Genomic DNA, 18,008 nt, shown 5'->3' with positions numbered 1-18,008 from the left:
TTATGAACTTTTGCACTTGTGAATTAGCTTAGCGGATTTATGCTTAGCTCCTACAGCTAATTAGTGAGTGCGCCCAAAGTTTTGGGTTGAGTTCAAGTAAGTAGAGGAATTGGGTGGGCGCAGGGGCAGTTGCTAATTGGACAATCCACAGTGTCTGGCATTATGTATCTGCCCCCCCCCCCCCCCGCAGCGCGTGTTGCACTTGCCCTTTGCACCCGAGCCACTCATTTATTATGCGCGTGCTGTGTGGCAAATTCCAGGCAATTTTGCATCTGAATTGGTTGTCGTGATGTCGCTCTGTCAGTCTGTCTGCTGTCTGTCCGCCTGTCCGTCCGTCTGTCTGTCTGTCTGTCGCCAAGGCAATCAGTTGGCAAGCGACAGGCGCAATGCTGACAGTTGCAAATGCTCGCACAACTGCAATTGAAATTCTCAAGGCGCAAACGGCATATGTACATCTATGTAAATATGTATATTTGTCTGTATATATATATATGTGTATATATACTTAGCTCTATTGAGCAGCTACGCCCACATCGTGTGGCAAGTTGGCTAATTGCAGTTGACTTGCCTCTGGACGGGGCTGCACAATGGGCGTCTAATTGAAAGTCAAACTCAAACTGCAGCCCAAAACGGGGTTGGGCCATTGGCCCATTGTAATTTCCTCATATCGCCCCTCCCCTGCAGCCCCCCCCCCCTGCTCTCTCAACGAGTCGACTCGGAATCTAATTAATACTCACTATCAATTTTGCAATTAACGGAATTGTTGCTCTTCTTCGACGAATTGCGCGACATTTGCGAGTGGTTCGTCTGCGAGTGCGAGGGGCTGGAGTCCACGGAGCGGCGGGCCGCGTTACTGCCTTGGAACATGCTCGGGCCACTGGCCAGCGGGCTGGGCGTAACCGTTAGCATGGGATGCACGCTGCCTGTAAAGCACACACAAGAAACGTAAAGAAGAAGCAGCACACAATTAAAAAGTTCAAATAAATTCTAGTCATCCATTTCTTTAAAATACAAAACAAATGGCGGAATTACGGTGAATTCGATTTGCGGAATTAGATAATTTAACAATCGGATTGTACAAGGCGAACTCAAGGAACTTTCACTCAAGAAAAAACCAAAAAATAAATGTTGAAATTTTGGTGAATATGATTTCTGGAATTGAGTAGTTTGGCACATGCATTCAACTATGGGATTTCAATTTTGTTCCAGTTCTTTCAATTCAATTAAGAAAAATAATTAATCAAATGCTGCAATAGGATTTCGGAAATTGAATAATTAAATACATGCATTTTGCACAGCCACAAAATAAATGGCGTAATTGGAGTTAATATGGTTTGTGGAATTAAATAACTAAACACATGCATTCCACAAGGCAAATTCAAGGAAATTTTAAGAAAACCTACAGAAAAAATGCTGAAATTGCGGTGATTAGGATTTCAGGAATTGGACAGTTAAATACATGCACTTTGCATTTGATTTCAATGAAATTTTATCAAGCAAAGCCACAAAATAATTTTTGCAATTAGGGTGATTAAATATTTGGAATTAGATAGCTAAACACATGCATTCCATAGTGCGAATCAAACGCAAATTTTTAAAATATATTAAAGAAAAACCACAAATTATAGAGCGAAATAGTGGTGAATAATTATTGTGGAATGCTCAGACAACACACTCTAACTTACCGGTCTTGCTGGGATCGTGCGTCAAATGGCCGCCAAGTGAGTGCTGTAACTTATCCGTAATACCATGGATTTTGTCCACAAAGCTGGTGCGTGCCTGGGCCGGGCCATCGCCGACGCCGCCGACGCCAATGCTGCATTGCGGCATCAGTTCAGCAATGCTGTTGATATTCGGTATGGAGCCTAATTACAACGGAAACCGGCCCGTGGAGCAGGCCACGAGTGCCAGTGAGAAATGTGTTGCAATTATTAAACAGAGTCTGGTGCGCCATGTCCACAGTCCATGTCCATGTGCCGGGCAATGGATATGGATATGGCTATAGCAATGCGGTAGGGGAGAGATGGTGGAGTGTGGGAGAAGGGGGTGGTGGGCTTACCCTTCGTATGGGACGTGACAGGCGCACAGGCGGCCGTGCTGCTAATGGCTGCCATTTGATTGAGCGCCTTGCCATGCAGCTGAGCCTGGGTGACGTTCGGCTTAAGGAAGGACACAAACAAATGCTTTGCCAGATCCAGCGGCGTTTCGCAGTCGAGGAACGCATCCAAAAACCGTCGAAAGCCATCAAAGTCAATGTCCTGCACAAAAATAGCAAAAAGGCCAGAACGTTAAATTTCGGTTAAAGTCAAAGGAAAAAAAAAAAATGAAAATAAATAAAGTCCGACTTTAAATTGGGCTCTGCGGAGTTTGCTGCCGGAATTTATAATTATTTCATATGTATTTCATCTGATTTACACACGCACAGAAAACTGTTATATAATTCTCAGTGATTTCGGGCGGCTCGCGTTGTACGTGACTGTAAATGGCCTCTGAGGATCTGGAAAAGTTTTTTATGAATGCACAAAACATGCCACAATGGCGCTTGTGTGGGGAAGTGTGCGACATTGGAGCCATAAGTCCTTGGCGAATTATATGCCAACAGCACGTGTAGCTACGCACTGTCAATACAATGACGCAACGACATTGATGGACGCATTGATATGATGACATTGATAGACACACCGTTCTGTCCAGATGCACAGAGAACAGTATTGTGTAAACATAAATGTGGGTCTCTCGCTCCTACTCGCTGCCCAGCAACCGGTTACGGTTACCACTTAATCAAGGACGAGACATTATGCAACAAGACATAACGCGTGTCCAGTGCCCGGGCAGCAACCACTAATTGGAAAATGAGCGAATGAAGCGTGAAGCCTTTGATAATTAGTAGACGGCGAGGGAATGCTCTATATCCATACAAATCTGAACTTATTTGAAAATTGAGACATTTACGGATCTCTGGCTGAGCGTCGAACCAGCAAGCGAGAGGTTGCTGGTTCAAATTCAACAGAAATTGACAATAACTGGAATAAAATGTAAGAGAAACATAAAATAAATGTGGATAACTTTGGCATACTGAGCACGAAGCTTAGAGATCAGAGATCAGTAATTCGAGCCGTGCAACGCCGGTTTATTTGCTCTAACATATTCATAGCTCTAAGTGTTTATACAGCTAATATCCTCGTCCATTCCCCATGAGCATATAGTGTATGCGATGTAACGCTTTAGAGAAACGCAACATTATTATTATTATCATCATTTTAATGAGCCGCACACACAATCTACTGCAGCCCAGTGCGGCGCTTGCTGTGGTTGGTTTTAAATTTCGAGCATAAAACAAAATATATGACAGCCGACCACATTAAGAATGTGCCGGGGGTTTGAGTTTAACTTGGCTCTCTATGTCCTGGCCAGTCCATACCACTGGGGGGCCCATGCCCTAATGAAACAGAATACAGGCAAATGGAAATTTATACGCTGGCCAAAGCAAAAACAAAAGTGCCTGGCCAAATGGCTTAAAGTGTGGGCCAGCAAAGCACGCAGCAAGCAGCCAGAGTAAAGGCATAATGTACACACATACACATACACTTGGCTGGCACTATAATAACGGCACGCGAATTGCGTTAACAAAATTTATTTAGCAAGCAACGAGATACGCGTGCGAAAGCAGCAGCAGCAGCAGCAGCGGCCTCTTCAGTCTACGCTTGCTGAAAGCCTAAAACTCCGCTCGAGCCCCTAGCTTAATGTTGGTGTCAGCAGTTGTGTGCATGTGTGTGTGTGTGCATGTGTGCGTCGCTATGCGTGAGCGCGCGGTTTAATGAATAAATATTCATGCATATTGGCGGCGCACAGTGCGTATGCGTGATATCCATTACAGTCACGAACAAACACACACACACACAGACACAATCACATGCCTGGGCGCTGATAATCACACGAGCATGTCGCACTTTTGGACCATTTAGCCCTGTTTATCACACTTGAGCAGCCCGGCAACGGCAACGGGCACATAATCTGCGCCACGCATTCACTCATGTATTGCATACTTTTCGGGTTGAAAGTCAATGCGTAAATTATGCATACGCAGCGTTGCCGCTGCCAAGGCCAAAGCGTAGCAAATCACATTTAAGGCCAAATAATTAACTATTGGCCCAACTGCTGTATGTGTACTGCAATGTTGTGCATGCAGCACATGTGTGTGTGCATGCAGCGCATGTGCATGTGCATGCAACGCATGTGTCTGCATGCGTGCTTAGGTGTATGCGTGCTTATGCAGCTGACATTCAGGCCTTAGCATGACAGGAACTTAGCATATGTGCGCAATGTGACTACAGAGAATTACTCAACCGAAATAATAAACAATAGTTAAGTCGCCTTGCGCTTAGTTCAAGTTAAGAACAGCTTAACAGCTGAGGGGATATGCGCGTGGCTTAAGCCAACAAACCGGCAACAAACAGAGTCATGTAAATTTGTCTCCACACAAGCAGCTCGGTTAACAATTAAGCACAGCGCAGCAAAATCGTATAATTAAGACAAAACAATGCTGAGCCAATAAATTATGAGAATTGGCAAGGGCAAAGTTTCAAGTTCGTCGCAGATTCTTAACCAGAATGCGTTGGCCGTCGGTTAATTGTAAAATGTAGAGCATTTTGTCAAGCATAATTCAATCGGCAAAGCCAATCGCTGCGAGAGCTGAAGACGAGTCACTTCAACAGTTTCCAGCAGCTGCTTTTAATTAACTTAATTGAAGTGTCGTAGCTGAAAGTTGTTGCAGACAGGCGCTGGGGCTAAAAACAGAACCTCAAGCGCACCATTGCGTGGCGACTAGGCGACAAGTAAGCAGCTTTTAATAGGAAATAAATTATATATATGTATGTGTATTGGTGGAGACAGTCTCGAGGGTTATATATACGTATATGTGACTTTTTATAGTGACTGCTTCAATTTAAAGCGTAAGCCATCTCTAAGCCAAATGCTCTTTTATTTCCACCCAGGCTTCCCATATATATATATACAGCAGTACCACCATAAACCGGCTACACTCGACTTGCTCTTGCCGATAGGGTGCATAAAATATAGAGTACTTTCCTATTTTTCGCTGGCACCGGCTGGCACGTAACCAGCACAAACGGAAGCCGAAACACAACATGTCACTTCAATTCATTCCATTTACTAAAATATTTACAGTAACGACTATCAGACGAAGCTGAAAAAAAAAGCCAGAAACACATGTATGTGTGTGTCAAAAACCAAACATTGGTTGGAGAGTGTACAAAATGGTAAATGCGTACACTGTCAACGTGTTCAATATCAAAGTGAATTAACTAAGAGCATCAAAAAATATTCGGTTGCCATGAAATTGCTTGCAGCAGCTCCGAGTGTCTGTGAGTGTATGTGTGTCTGTGTGTGGGTGTGTTTGTGGGACATGGTAAACTTAATTATACTTTTTTATACCCTGAACCCATTGCCAATGCGCAAAAAGGGTATAATGCTTATGTGCAAACGTTTGTTACAGGCAGAGATAAGGTACGGCTTAATAGGTTTCCCATAGACTCTGGGTGGGATTGGGCGCTGCACCACAGCGAAGTCCCTTCCTTAAGCATAATCAAAAATGTCATGTTTAACGGCCTGTAAAAGGGTACAATCTTTTGTATAGATAAATTACTTTTCTTCTACATATGTACACAATTTTTTCCATATTCCTTTCTTCGGTACATTTTTGAAGGCATTCGATCTCATTAAATATGTTTGTGAGCAGCAAGGGATTTTTTCCAGTTATTTTCCATATCCTCTTCTATTTGCTTGTTAACGATAAAAGTAGAATTTTATTTTTTTTATTTTATTTAATATTTTAAGTCCAACTCGAAGATTTTTTTAGCCATTTATCTACCAAACATGGTCTGTAGATTCTCGGAGATTACATACAGATATTTAATGAAATAGTCTTATGTTTAAGCGAAGAGCCTTACACTTTTGGCACAGTTATTTGCCATATTTAAGCCCTGATCGGAGTATAAGAACCGAAGTGCTATATTAAAGCCCTGATCGGAGTATAAGCACCAAAGTTTTTCATGAAAGCTTGCCCTACGGTCTGACCCACCCGACAAGGGAACGACTTTTACTTGTTTTTCATTCCATTACATTGCTAAGAGATACAAACACCAGCAACAACTATATCACAGTTGTGTGTGTGTGTGTGTATTTGCATTTGTAGTGGGGTTAAATGAGCATGGCTGAATAGATTTAACAACAAATTGCAATCCCAATACTTGCACTCAATTCAAACAGTACACACCCTGTTGACATTGATTGCAATGCGTGTGTGGGTGTGTTTTCTGTTGATCGATTGAGCCTTACACTAGAATACTTTTACGAATTAATTGTTATATCTTTTACCAAACCGACCACAAGCCAGCAACCACAGTTGTTTCGCTTTACAATCGTTACGCGCTTGCTCGGATCCGTATTTCCTTTTTTGATATTGAGATGAAAAAGCTCAAAGCTGAAATACCCTGTATATTGTACAACTGTTTAACTATGCCTTTTAAAAGCATTGATGCGAGTTTTCTCATAAGTTATTTATAAGTTCGGCTTAGACAACTTAACGCTTGTTAGTTTGACGGAGAAACAAGCTGCAGTAGAACTTTTACTAATCAATTAGTCACAAACTAATGTATATAGATAGAAGGGCTTAACTGTGTCTCATTTTATGCGTGTTACATTTTACATGATTAAACTCGAATACCCTATACCCTATAAACTTGTATATGCGCATCATATGCTTTCTTTTCTCTGTGTGACAGTTGAGATCCTTGAGGCGTATAGAACTGAGACTCCATAATACAGCTTAAGTCGTGTACTAAGCTTAAACGGAAATCAACATTCCGTAGCCACTGACATTGTCCTTGCACATGTGTTTGTGTGTGTGTGCATCTATTTCTTGTCACATGTTGCCCCCGTTAAGTTGTTGCCAGCTTGATTATTAATTTGGGTTTGGCATGTTTGTGATGTCTCAGGATTCTGTTTCCTACCAAATCTGTTCACTAACAAAACTGTCGCTCTTTCTCTCTGTCACTCGCTTGCTCTCTGTCTCTTTCTCGGTATGTCTCCTGATGGAGTTGCGTGTATTTTCAATTTAATTTACTATAAGCCCACGTCCACACGTCTCATGTTTGCTGGGCAACCTGTGCGGTAAGCGGCGGGCGGCAATTCATGGAGTCGGGGCGTCCGATTTGCTGCTGCTGCTCAATTTCAATTTGGCATTGAGGCGTAAACTTGAAAAATGTCTGTGATTTATTGTATGTATAAGAAGATTTACTTTCAATCTTTCACTCTCTACAAAATGCGATACATAAAGCAGACTATGCTGCCATAGACACAGCAGCAACAGCAGCCTGACCCGCATCCTTGTCAGTTTGTTGAGTGTGCATGTCTGCGTGCGCACGTGTGTGTGTGTGTGTGTGTGCCTAAGTGTGATTCGAGTTGGCTTGCTCTGACTTGCCTTTCATCAGCTTACAATGGAGCCCCAAGCTGCCTGGAAAATGCGCAGGCAAACGGTGGGCTTAGACACTGTCTCAGGCTTAGCTAGATGTTGCTTTGTTGTGTAGCAGGTTGGGCAACCCTAAGCCCTAATCGTTGCAAGCGCAGTGGCGACCTTGACGTGTCTTGTTGCCCAACACTGCGTTGCAGTGCTGCCCATTCAGCTGTTTTATAGCTGAATATGGCTAACTTCAACTGTTGAAATTGGCAGCTGCTTGCAATTTTGGCTTTTTGTGTTCAACTTGTTAGCTTTTAATTTATTTAGCTGTTTTACAACACTGTGCAGTTAGTTCCATAACCACCGTGTTTATTTAATTCAGCTATTATTTTCGCTTTTTTAAACACTAGCCTAACTTTTTGTAGCGACAGCTGTCAACACTGGCACTGCCTTGACGCGGGTCACGGTTCGCGGAACACGCTGCTCGGCAGTTCGGTCTCCGTTTCAATTAATTGAAAAATTGTTACTAACTGGCACATTAAATTTACGAGAGCATATTCCAATTAAAGAGAAATTAAATTTAGTTAGCCGCTTACCCCGTCCGGTATGCATTTGGGCGTGGCCGTTGAGCTGGGCGCACAAAACTCCTGGAGCACATCCTGCAGCTTGCGGGTGGAATCTGCGAAAAGAGAAATATAAATTATGTAGAACTTGTAAATTGGCTCGAAACAGCTGCTCAGCATGTAAATGCCGTGTAAATAGCATGCAAGCATATATTAGTTTATTTGAAAAGTTGCTCGATTCCTAAACTATGTGTTTTGAGTTTTCGCTAGTTTGTGAGTGGGTTTTGCAGGCATTACAGCTGCAGCTGGGTGCTACGTCAATTGCCACAGTGGCGCCAGTTTAATTGACGCCTCAAGTGGGCCAAAGGGCAAGTGGAGTGTGGCTTGTGGCACAGGTTACGCGCAGGTGAGACACACAGTTGCCGACTGCAGTTGAGTCGAGTTGAGTTGTGCAGCCAGCGCCCAGGTATAATTAACTAATGGAAACAAAGTCGCTTTTACTGCGTGGGCAAGCCACAAGCAAATGTTCAGCACTTGCAACACATGACAGCTGGCTGCCTGGTGCCCCAAATTGCTGCAGCTGTAAGGTTTTTCTTTTATTAACCTAATGAATGATTCAACAACAGCTGGGCCACTGTGCCTGCCGCTCCTCGAGCTGCACTTGAATACTACATGCAACGCAACGCAGCTGTCGTTGACACTGCGTTTCGGATGCCACACATAGAAGAGCACTCTGTGTGTGTGGCAAGTTGCAAGTGGCAGGCAGAGCCAGAGTTCGCCTGGAATTGACAGTCTCTCGATTGTTATTGCTGCTGAAAATTCTTTTAATCACACTCACTGGCAGCTGAAATTGGCAGCAATTGCAGCCACTGTCTTGACATTAGCAGAAGCAAAATGTTGACAAGTTGTTCTGTAAGCGGTTTATCTCCGAAAGCCAACTCTCTATCTAGTGCAATATGCAGCTCAAAGGCTGCTCAGCAAACCCAGAATAAAGGTAACTACTTTGTGGAACGTCAAGCGGCTTTGCGCAGAGCCTTAGCATTTTGTTCGCCACAAAATTCCAGTTACTTTATCCGAAATGTAGCCTGTGCGAGGAAAATGCGCTGGATTACCCAAGCAGACACAACACCAAAGCATCTCAAAAGCTGTAGCCGAAAGATGGCAAGCATTTAAGCTGAGTACACACGCATTTCCATCCAGGCATCATCAGCAGAAGCAGCATTTGTGCTTTCCAAGGCCACAGAGCATTACCTGACTCCTGCGGTTGCAGGTTGCAGCTTGTGGCAATGCGATTTAAATTGCAGCTATTTGTATAGAATGGAAATAAACAAGCGGCTAACGATACGCCCAACTCAATATATTAAGCTAAAATATGACTTCAATATTAAGGAAATGTATATGCTGGCAGAGCTTTTAATTAAGCTGCGGTTGAAGTTCAACTACGTGTGATAAAAAGCTATTGAAAAGCTGCAAAAAAACCAAACAAATGGGAAATTTACATTCAAATGTTAAACCAGTTCCCTTCTTCTTTTAAATACAATATCAATTCATTTTTTATTCAAAATAATGACAAATTAAAAAGGCAATCATAGAAATGAAACATTTGTAATAGATTTGAGCGTCATGTCTAATATGTATCCATACAGCTCAACCTCCCCACTCATCCGAAATCCGACCGTTTATTACCCTCTCCCAACCCAAAAGACAGCGAGGGCAATTTAAGCTTTCTGACTCTTACGGCTGGGGCTGTGCGTTCATCAATAATCAGACAGCCAGTCAGCCAGACAGGCAATCAGTCACTCAATCAGTCACTCAATCAGTCAGTTAGTCGATTCCTCAATCAGTCAATCAGGACAAACCGTTTTGTATATGGAGATATAGCAGTTGCATTCAATTTAAGATCTTAATTTGCGTCCAATCAATTTCCGCAAATAAAATTTGTGCGCAAATTGGCAAAAGCGCATATTTTAAATATATAAATCTATCTGAATATATTATTATTTGCATTGGTATTAATATGTGGTTAGGTGGAGGTTGCACTTACATGACGCCAATTCCTGCAGCTGCAAAAACTCGCGTGGCGATAATTTATCCCATTTGTGTGCAATGCCAATATTCATGTTTGCCTGAAAGTATGCAATAAAAATAGTGACAAATTGTAATACGCTGCTGGCGAAAAACAACAACAAAAAGAATAATAACAACAACAAACAACAGAGCGAGTCTTACAATAATGCGGAATGTGTGGCATAATTTATTGAATTTTGCGCTGGGCAAATGCGAAATTATTTACTCGCACAGACGATGTGTGAGAGTATATATATGTTAGAGTGTATGCGTGTTAGTGTGTGTGTGTGTGTGTGAGTGTGAGTGTGTCTGTTTCGCTTGGGACGTGCCCCCTTTTGCTAGCCAATCAAATTTGTGTGTGTGTCGCGGCTAACTGCTGAAAAGTGTTAGCACAACAAACACACACAAGCACTTGCCAACTCGTTTGTATTTTTAGACAATCCCCAATGGACGTCACTACACTAGAAAACAAGGCCCATTAGCACAGCAAAACCTCTTCGGTGCTAAAAACCCAGTTAATGTACAACCTTCCCCTGCCCCTTTTTTCTCGCAGTGTAGCCCGCGTGTGTTTGACACGTCATCATCCCGCTGATGATTATTAGCTTAATAATAATTATGCTTGGCTCTGATAGACGCACGTTAATCAATGACCTGCCTACCCCACTTTAGACTCTACCCCTTCTTCTCTGGATTTTGCCTGGCGCTCGTCATGACTGTGGCGTCATGATGCACCGCTGCCTTTCAGCTTGGGCAGATGTTATTTGTCTTACGGCATTTGTATTTGTGTGTCACACACACACACACATACACAGCCCTTGGACAGGTGTTAACTGGACTTCCACGGCAAATATAAATATATATATTTATATATATATATAAATATCATTTTATTTATTTAATTTTGTATATTTATTTGCATTTGTATTTTGTCTGCTCTCAATTTTTGGACGCAGCGTTTATTTTTGTACTCTTCGGTCTTTCTGGCATTTATTCATTTCACAAATATTTTTATAAAGCTTTTGTGTCCGAAACAACAACTGTGGCGCATTTATATTTAGGCCACTATTCCAAAAACAAAACATAACAAAAATATAAATTGTATCAACTGATTGACTGAATTATCATCAGGTTTGGGGTTTTTGTCTTTGTCACGTCTCATTTCGCGCTGCTCTAATGCGTACACTCAATAGACAATAAAAAAAAAAAAAACAAAGAGAAAACAATGTTTAACAGGCACTTAAATGCGTTAGCATAGCGACCCGGCAAGCTGCACTGACACACAGGCACACACACATGCACTCAATAATGACAATAGTCATTATTCACAGCTCACTTGGCTTTCCCTGGAGAGTGGGGGCTTGGGGGCGGGGGCGAGTCAGTAGTGCCTCGGCTGCTGCTGCCTCTGTCTGACGTATTTCAAAGTTTTTACAACGTTGCCAACTAATGAAAATGCTAATAAAACTGCTGCATTAAAACCAATAAATAAACCATTGCCAGGCGGCATACGTGGCGTATGCGCAACAATAACGCGCCTTAATTGCGGCGTTAATGTTCAGTGCACTCAGCAGGGGGTGGCTGGGCTGGGCAGGGGAGAGGGGAAAGCAATTGGCTGACGCAGCAAATGAAACGCATTGTGTGAAAAATCTAGCATACAAATAGCACAGATTTTCCATGTTCAATAAAATTTGTATGCCATCTTCTTCCTGCTACTCGACTCTCGGGTGCTTGAACCCCAAACTTGACGCTCAGAAAGCTACACTCACTTTCGTTTATTGATCGTCGTGACAGTTCAACGGACCTTCAAGTGGTGCGAGCTGCTATGCTCTGGCCATTACAGGCCCATTGGCCATAAAATATTATTAGATTATGCGTTGTATTCGCCATTCTGAGCATGTAATTCGCATACAATAAGCATCAGAGACAGCGGCAGCGGCAACATGGAAAATGAAATGAAAATGGCTTTCACTGTGTTTGTCCTTTTTACGAGCTGTCCGTCTCGCCCCAGTCCCCGCCCCTCGCCAGTCCCAGTTTTGACTTTTTGTTTGATAAAAATGTATTGCATGCACAAAAAAAAAAATAAAATAAAATAAAAAAACTTGCTGCTCTCATTGTTCTAGCCCAAAGAAAATGGCCATTAAATCTAAACACATAAATGTCCAACACAGCAAACATATTTTATGCCTCAAATTTCAAATGTTTTTTCAGCTCTTAAATGTGAGCTAACCTTTGAAATGTTCGAAACTAAGAAATAAATATTCATGCAGCAAATGTTTATATAAAATAAGACAAATATTAAAAGCCATCTCTTTTTCCATACTTTTTGACCCAATAAAAACAATGAAATGGCACAGAATAAAACGCGAGCATATTGCGAATTTAATGACTTTTGGACTTTGCGGCTGCGTTTCATGCTCTGCGGTCTGTGATTGAGCTGCGAGCCCATTTGGCCGCATCAATAACAATTTATTTTGTCAAATTGTGCCCTTAAAAACTGCTACAAAATATTGCAAAAAATGGGCATATAGGTTTTTTTTTTATTTCACGCAAGCTGCCTGCAGTTAAAAGTTGTCAATTTCAATGCAAATCAAAAGCAAACACAGCTCGAAAATAAAACAGAATTCAATCAAATGCTATTGACATTGTTAACTAGCCCCAGAATTCAATGAATTTATTTATTTATATTAAACATAAATATAAACGTATTTCAACTCTAATTCAAACACTTTTAAATTTGTATGCCATAATTGTTGGCCATGAATAAATTGATTTAGTTCAATTCGATCAACTTTTGACTCTGGAGTCTTGGATAAAAAATGTGTTATTTGGCATAGTATTTAATATTGAATTATTTAAATTTTTTCGTTGCTGCCTTTCCTGTGGATCATGTGCTGAAATGCAAAATATTTCCAAATCGACATTGAATTATTCATTGCGAATCAATTGCTGTCAAGCGGCAAAAAACATCTCAATAAATTATTAAGTAGCGCCAACTAGAAAATAGCAACAGGAATTCCAGCTGCAGGCAGGTGAGAAAATGCTCGACTAGGTGATGCTGTGCCATTATCTAATTATAGGCATACCTGCCTTCTCAATATATAGCAGGGTATATCGTGAAATCTATCCGATTACTATGAGGTCTAAACAGGCTATCTTCTATCTGCTGCCTTTTGTTCGAATGTATTATAGGATATTTCCTTAGCCCTTAAACAGACTGCCTTCTGTTGAAATATTTAACATGGTATTTTGGCTACCAATTAGAAAAGATTATGTACATTCTGCTGAATGCGTTTTCATATCCGATTTTTTCGCTCAGTGTACACATGCTTTTCCCATTTGAGTTTGTTGCGTTTTCTACATTCCCACATTGCGAAATATTTGCTTAACATGCGAGCATGTATTTGCATTTATGAAATTGACATTATTGTTTATCAGCTTGTGTATATATATGTGTATATATGAATAGATGTGTATAAGCATAAGCGTCACATACATTTGATTTTCTTTTAGCTGAGTGCACAGGAGCCAAAGTGTATTTGGGGTTTGGCCCCTTTGGGGGCAAGGGGCAAGGGGCAAGGGGCATGGGAGCAGGGGCATCATCTTCCGGCTGGCTGCATGGTTAAGCAAATGACAATATATCATGGATTTATGCCACGTATTTTTCACACACACACACACGCACACAGAACTTTTGGCATGTTCATGTGCTGCTCATATGTTTTGTTGCTGCACTTTCGGGCTTTGCATGTGGTATAGCACGCTGTTAAACGGCTTAAACTCAGCCATAAACTGTCAGTTAAGCTGGCTCTGGGTGTGGTTCCTGGCTGTGGATCTGGATCTCGCACTGCGGTTGACGCCTTCAGCAAATGGCCATGACACGCGCCAGGGGGCGGGCCAGCCGCTTTTTGTTTGGCGGATGTCGGAGCACTAAATAAACAAGACGCAAGTTGCTCCAAAAAAAAAAGACAAGAAAAATGAGTAACTGAAATAACAGTCTACGGCAATTAAAACTGGCTATGGAGATGGCAGAATGTTGCAATTGTGTTGTCTATGAGTCTATGAGAGAGTCTATGTTGCGCTCTCTAGCAAATGGCGAATAACCGCAGGAAACGTGTTTAAAGCAGCGCATATCTTTGTGTCTTTTAGTGCTGCCTCGCTTCCGCTTGTCAGTACTGGCAACAGGACGAAGCGCTGGCAGGACGTGGGATTAGCAGCAGGAGCTGAAAGAAGCCCTGGCAAAGCAGCGGGCGCAAAAGGCGCATTGTCACTGTTATTGCGCTTCAGCTTAGCTGCTTTATTGAACACGCTGGTCATGCACAATCAGATGGCGACACAGGGCAGATAGAAGGACAAAGCTCGAGAGGCAGACAAAACGACAGAGCCGCCCGGGCAGACAAAGAGCCTGGGACACTCTCAGCAGCCAGCGACCGAGTGCTCAAGAGCAATTGAATCAAATTTATTGTTCATATCCGATGCCGTTGTCCATGCAGTTTTGCTCCAACGTCATTCTTCAGCTCCGCCAAACCGTCTGCCCGTCTGTCCGTCCGTTCGGCGTCTGCCGCCTGTCGCCATTGTCGGTGCTGGCATGTAATGTCACGTCCTGTCTTTACGAGGATCAAGTGCAGCAAGTATGACGGCGCAAGCAAGTTTTTCAAAATGAAAAATTAAATATAAATGGGATTTGCGCGTAGATTTTTCCCTAAGTGCCGGGACATCGACGCTTCAGCCATGAAAATGTCAACAGCCAAAAGCAGTTTGGCGAACGGAAAATAGAGAAAGACTAGAAAAAAAGACAAAAGAAAAACAAAAACCAACGACTGAGAATGAGCAGTAAAACGTTGCAGTCGGGCGTATTCGACAGCTCCATACTCTATTCACAGGGTGAGTTCTCTGAAACTCGGAATCAATCACCTTTAAACTTTGACAAAAATCGAATCCCACATGGAACAGCAAGAATATACTACTCTGCACCCCGCACTCATTGAGAATGGTAAGGATAATTGTGTGGAAATTTATGTTACAGCCAGAAGGAAGCATATTTTGCTATATAAAGCATGTATATTCCTGATCAGAATCAACGTCCGAGTGGAGTTAGCCAAGTCTCTGTCTGTCTGTTCCTCCATCCGTCTACGCCTCCTTCCATCCGTCGATTTGTCTGTCCATCCACAGCCGAGTTGATTGATCCAAGTCTGCCTGTTTGTCCGTTCGTCTGTCCGAGTGCCCCACCCTCCTGTCTGTCTTGCCTTCCTTCTGTCTCTCCGCGCATCAGTCCATCCGTCCGACTGTCCCTTCTGCCTTCCCTACATTTGTCCATCCATCAACAGCCGAGTATATTAAGACATATCTGTCCGTCTGTCTCTCCTTCCACCTATCCTTACTTCCGTCTATCTTTCCTTCCTTCTGTCCATCCGCCCGTCCGTCTGTAGAAATTAATCAATTTTAGAGGTTATACGACTTGCAAACTCTTCATATTCCCGCTCCGATCAATCAAAATCATCGATAACTTGACCCATTCCCCTAAAAGCGATAAAAATCTTTATCCTGTTCTAAGCATAACTCGCAGCTTATAAAAGCTAGCGAATCCCTCGTATGGCATACATAGTTTCGGAATATTTCACTCTTTGCATACCTTTACCTCTTCTCTCCGAAATTGTAAATACTCGCTAGGTAGAGGCTCTCACATGGCCCTTCCTTCTGACGCTCTTTTGTTTACAGCGTATATTGTTTTAGTAGCATCTACTCGTGCTTTTAATACCCTTAAGCTGTATTAATCAGCAAGAGCTGCTATTTAGATTTATGCCAAAGGTCTTCCACGTTATTGGGTTCAATTTCACAGCCTCGTCTTAAAGTGTCCAAGTACAATTTCAATATACCCATCTGCATGTTCTGCTCTGTGCGCTGAATACAAATAAAAAGGCAAACAATGAATGGAGCAAAAAAAAAAAAATGGCAACTGAGATGTGCAAAACTTCGCTCAATTTGCCTTTGTTTGCTTTTGGTGGGGGCTTCTATTGTTGTTTTTTTTTTTTCGAATAAAATAAAAAAAGAGCGAAAAAATTAGTGGAATTTGTGCTATTTTTAACGGCAGCAGGAAGTGCACTTGGCAATGTTAAAGTTGCCATTCAAGAGACGCGCTTCTTGAATGGACTCGGTTAATTGTTGTTAATTAGGCGTCTAAGCTGAACAGTTGCAGGCCCGTTGACTGGGCAGCCAGGGCGGGGCAGGGTCTTTAATTGTATTTGGACAATAACAACCTTCAAGTACATGCCTTGAATAGCTAATGAATGCTTGGGCAAAAATAGCAAACGGTTTGAAAACAAATTCCGACTCAGAACGGAAGCGAATGCAAAATTGGCATTCGTTGTGTAAACTGGACAAACCGGCGAATTGCCTCGGCCTGAAACTAGGGAAATGGGACCCAACGAAAAAAAAGAGCCGACGCAGCAGACGATGTGCTAAAACACATTTCCGCTTGGGTGTGAAATTTTCATGAAGCCTTTGCGGTTGCCTTTTGACTTTTCACTTTTCACTTTGATCGACGGCGGACAGTTTCCAATGAAAATTGATGCCAGCAGCTTTGCCGTGCGAGTGTGTGTGTGTGTTCGTGTGTTGGTTTATTTATGCGCGTATACGTGTACTACTGAAAATAACTTTTAAACAATAAAAACAGTTTTGTCTTCGATAAACAGAAAGCGTGGCGGGCATCTAAACTGGAAGAAGACTTTTCGATGGCCCGAGTGCGCGTTATAAAAATAGATAAACAAACAAACACACACACACATACACACACACACTCACACACATACTCAGAAAGCGGGACAGACAGATGGGCAGACAGACAGTCGAACTGACTGGACAGCGAAATAAATCGAGCGGCAGCCGCATCAGTTGGCGCATATAAAAATACAAAATGATCTTATGGCTAACCTTAGGCATTTGCCAAAACACCTGCCAGCAACAGGCAGCAGCAGCAGCAGCAGCGGCAGCAGCTGTGTCAGTCACAGTCATTAAACGAATGCTGTCAAGTGTGGAGAGAAGGGCGCGAATTTCAATCGATAGAAAAAAAGAACAACAATCTATTCGATTCACCCGCATGTAACCCTTCACAGGCACAGCCAAGCTTTACACGTAGAAATGTTCAATAAATCACCTTAAATGTTTTTTTTTAATTTTTGCGCTGGAATCGATTAGTGCCTTCTGATCTTCACCAAGTGAATAGTTATTAATATAGTGAAGTAACTCTTATGTAACTAATATGAACCATCTGGGATTCAAGTTACAAATTTGAAAGAAATGTTTTGAACAAGAAAATTGTTGCTATGTCAAATTGACCTAGAGTTGGCCTAGTTATGGGTGTGGGAAATATGGACCCACGTCCAATTAGGATTTTTGGGGTCAGAATTTTTACATGAATTTTGACCGAAAATGATGAAGCCAGATTTAAATGCAAAATTTTTCTAGAGGCAAAACCATGAATAAAAAGCCAAGCCCAATTAAAATCGGTAGATTTTTGACCGAGTTATGGGTGTGGGAAATATGGACCCATGTCCATATAGGATTTTTGGGGTCAAAATTTTTACATGAATTTTGACCGAAAATTATGATGCCAGATTTAAATGCAAAATTTTTCTAGAGGCAAAACCATGAATAAAAAGCCTAGCCCCATGAAAATCGGTTGATTTTTGACCGAGTTATGGGTGTGGGAAATATGGACCCATGTCCATATAGGATTTTTGGGCTCAGAGTTTTTACATGAATTTTGACCGAAAATGATGTTGTCAGATTTAAATGCAAAATTTTTCTAGAGGCAAAACCATGAATAAAAAGCCAAGCCCAATTAAAAGCGGTAGATTTTTGACCGAGTTATGGGTGTGGGAAATATGGACCCATGTCCATATAGGATT

At 42.0% G+C, this 18,008-nt stretch overlaps 2 protein-coding genes across 4 annotated transcripts in view; one reads left to right on the top strand and one right to left on the bottom strand.

Moving 5' to 3' along the window:
* The window catches only part of LOC6635884 (uncharacterized), a 94,773-nt gene that overhangs the window by 18,194 nt on the left and 58,571 nt on the right, over nt 1-18,008 (top strand). The window lies entirely within an intron of this gene.
* Dgk (diacyl glycerol kinase 1) overlaps nt 1-18,008 on the bottom strand; it is a 61,987-nt gene that overhangs the window by 19,283 nt on the left and 24,696 nt on the right. For all 3 annotated transcript variants that reach the window (XM_070209816.1, XM_002059323.4, XM_015168811.3), the window contains exons 3-7: nt 10,085-10,166; nt 8,074-8,156; nt 2,060-2,258; nt 1,686-1,865; nt 738-923 (exon numbers count right to left, since the gene is read on the bottom strand). In XM_070209816.1, the coding sequence (XP_070065917.1) occupies nt 738-923; nt 1,686-1,865; nt 2,060-2,258; nt 8,074-8,156; nt 10,085-10,160 (724 nt within the window). In that variant the 5' untranslated portion in view covers nt 10,161-10,166. The remainder of the gene's footprint in view (nt 1-737; nt 924-1,685; nt 1,866-2,059; nt 2,259-8,073; nt 8,157-10,084; nt 10,167-18,008) is intronic.

The sequence above is a fragment of the Drosophila virilis genome, chromosome 5 (genome assembly GCF_030788295.1).
Source record: "Drosophila virilis strain 15010-1051.87 chromosome 5, Dvir_AGI_RSII-ME, whole genome shotgun sequence".
Classification (NCBI taxonomy): domain Eukaryota; kingdom Metazoa; phylum Arthropoda; class Insecta; order Diptera; family Drosophilidae; genus Drosophila; species Drosophila virilis.
The sequence above is the reverse complement of the archived record's forward strand: the minus strand, read 5'-3'. Positions and strand labels throughout refer to the sequence as shown.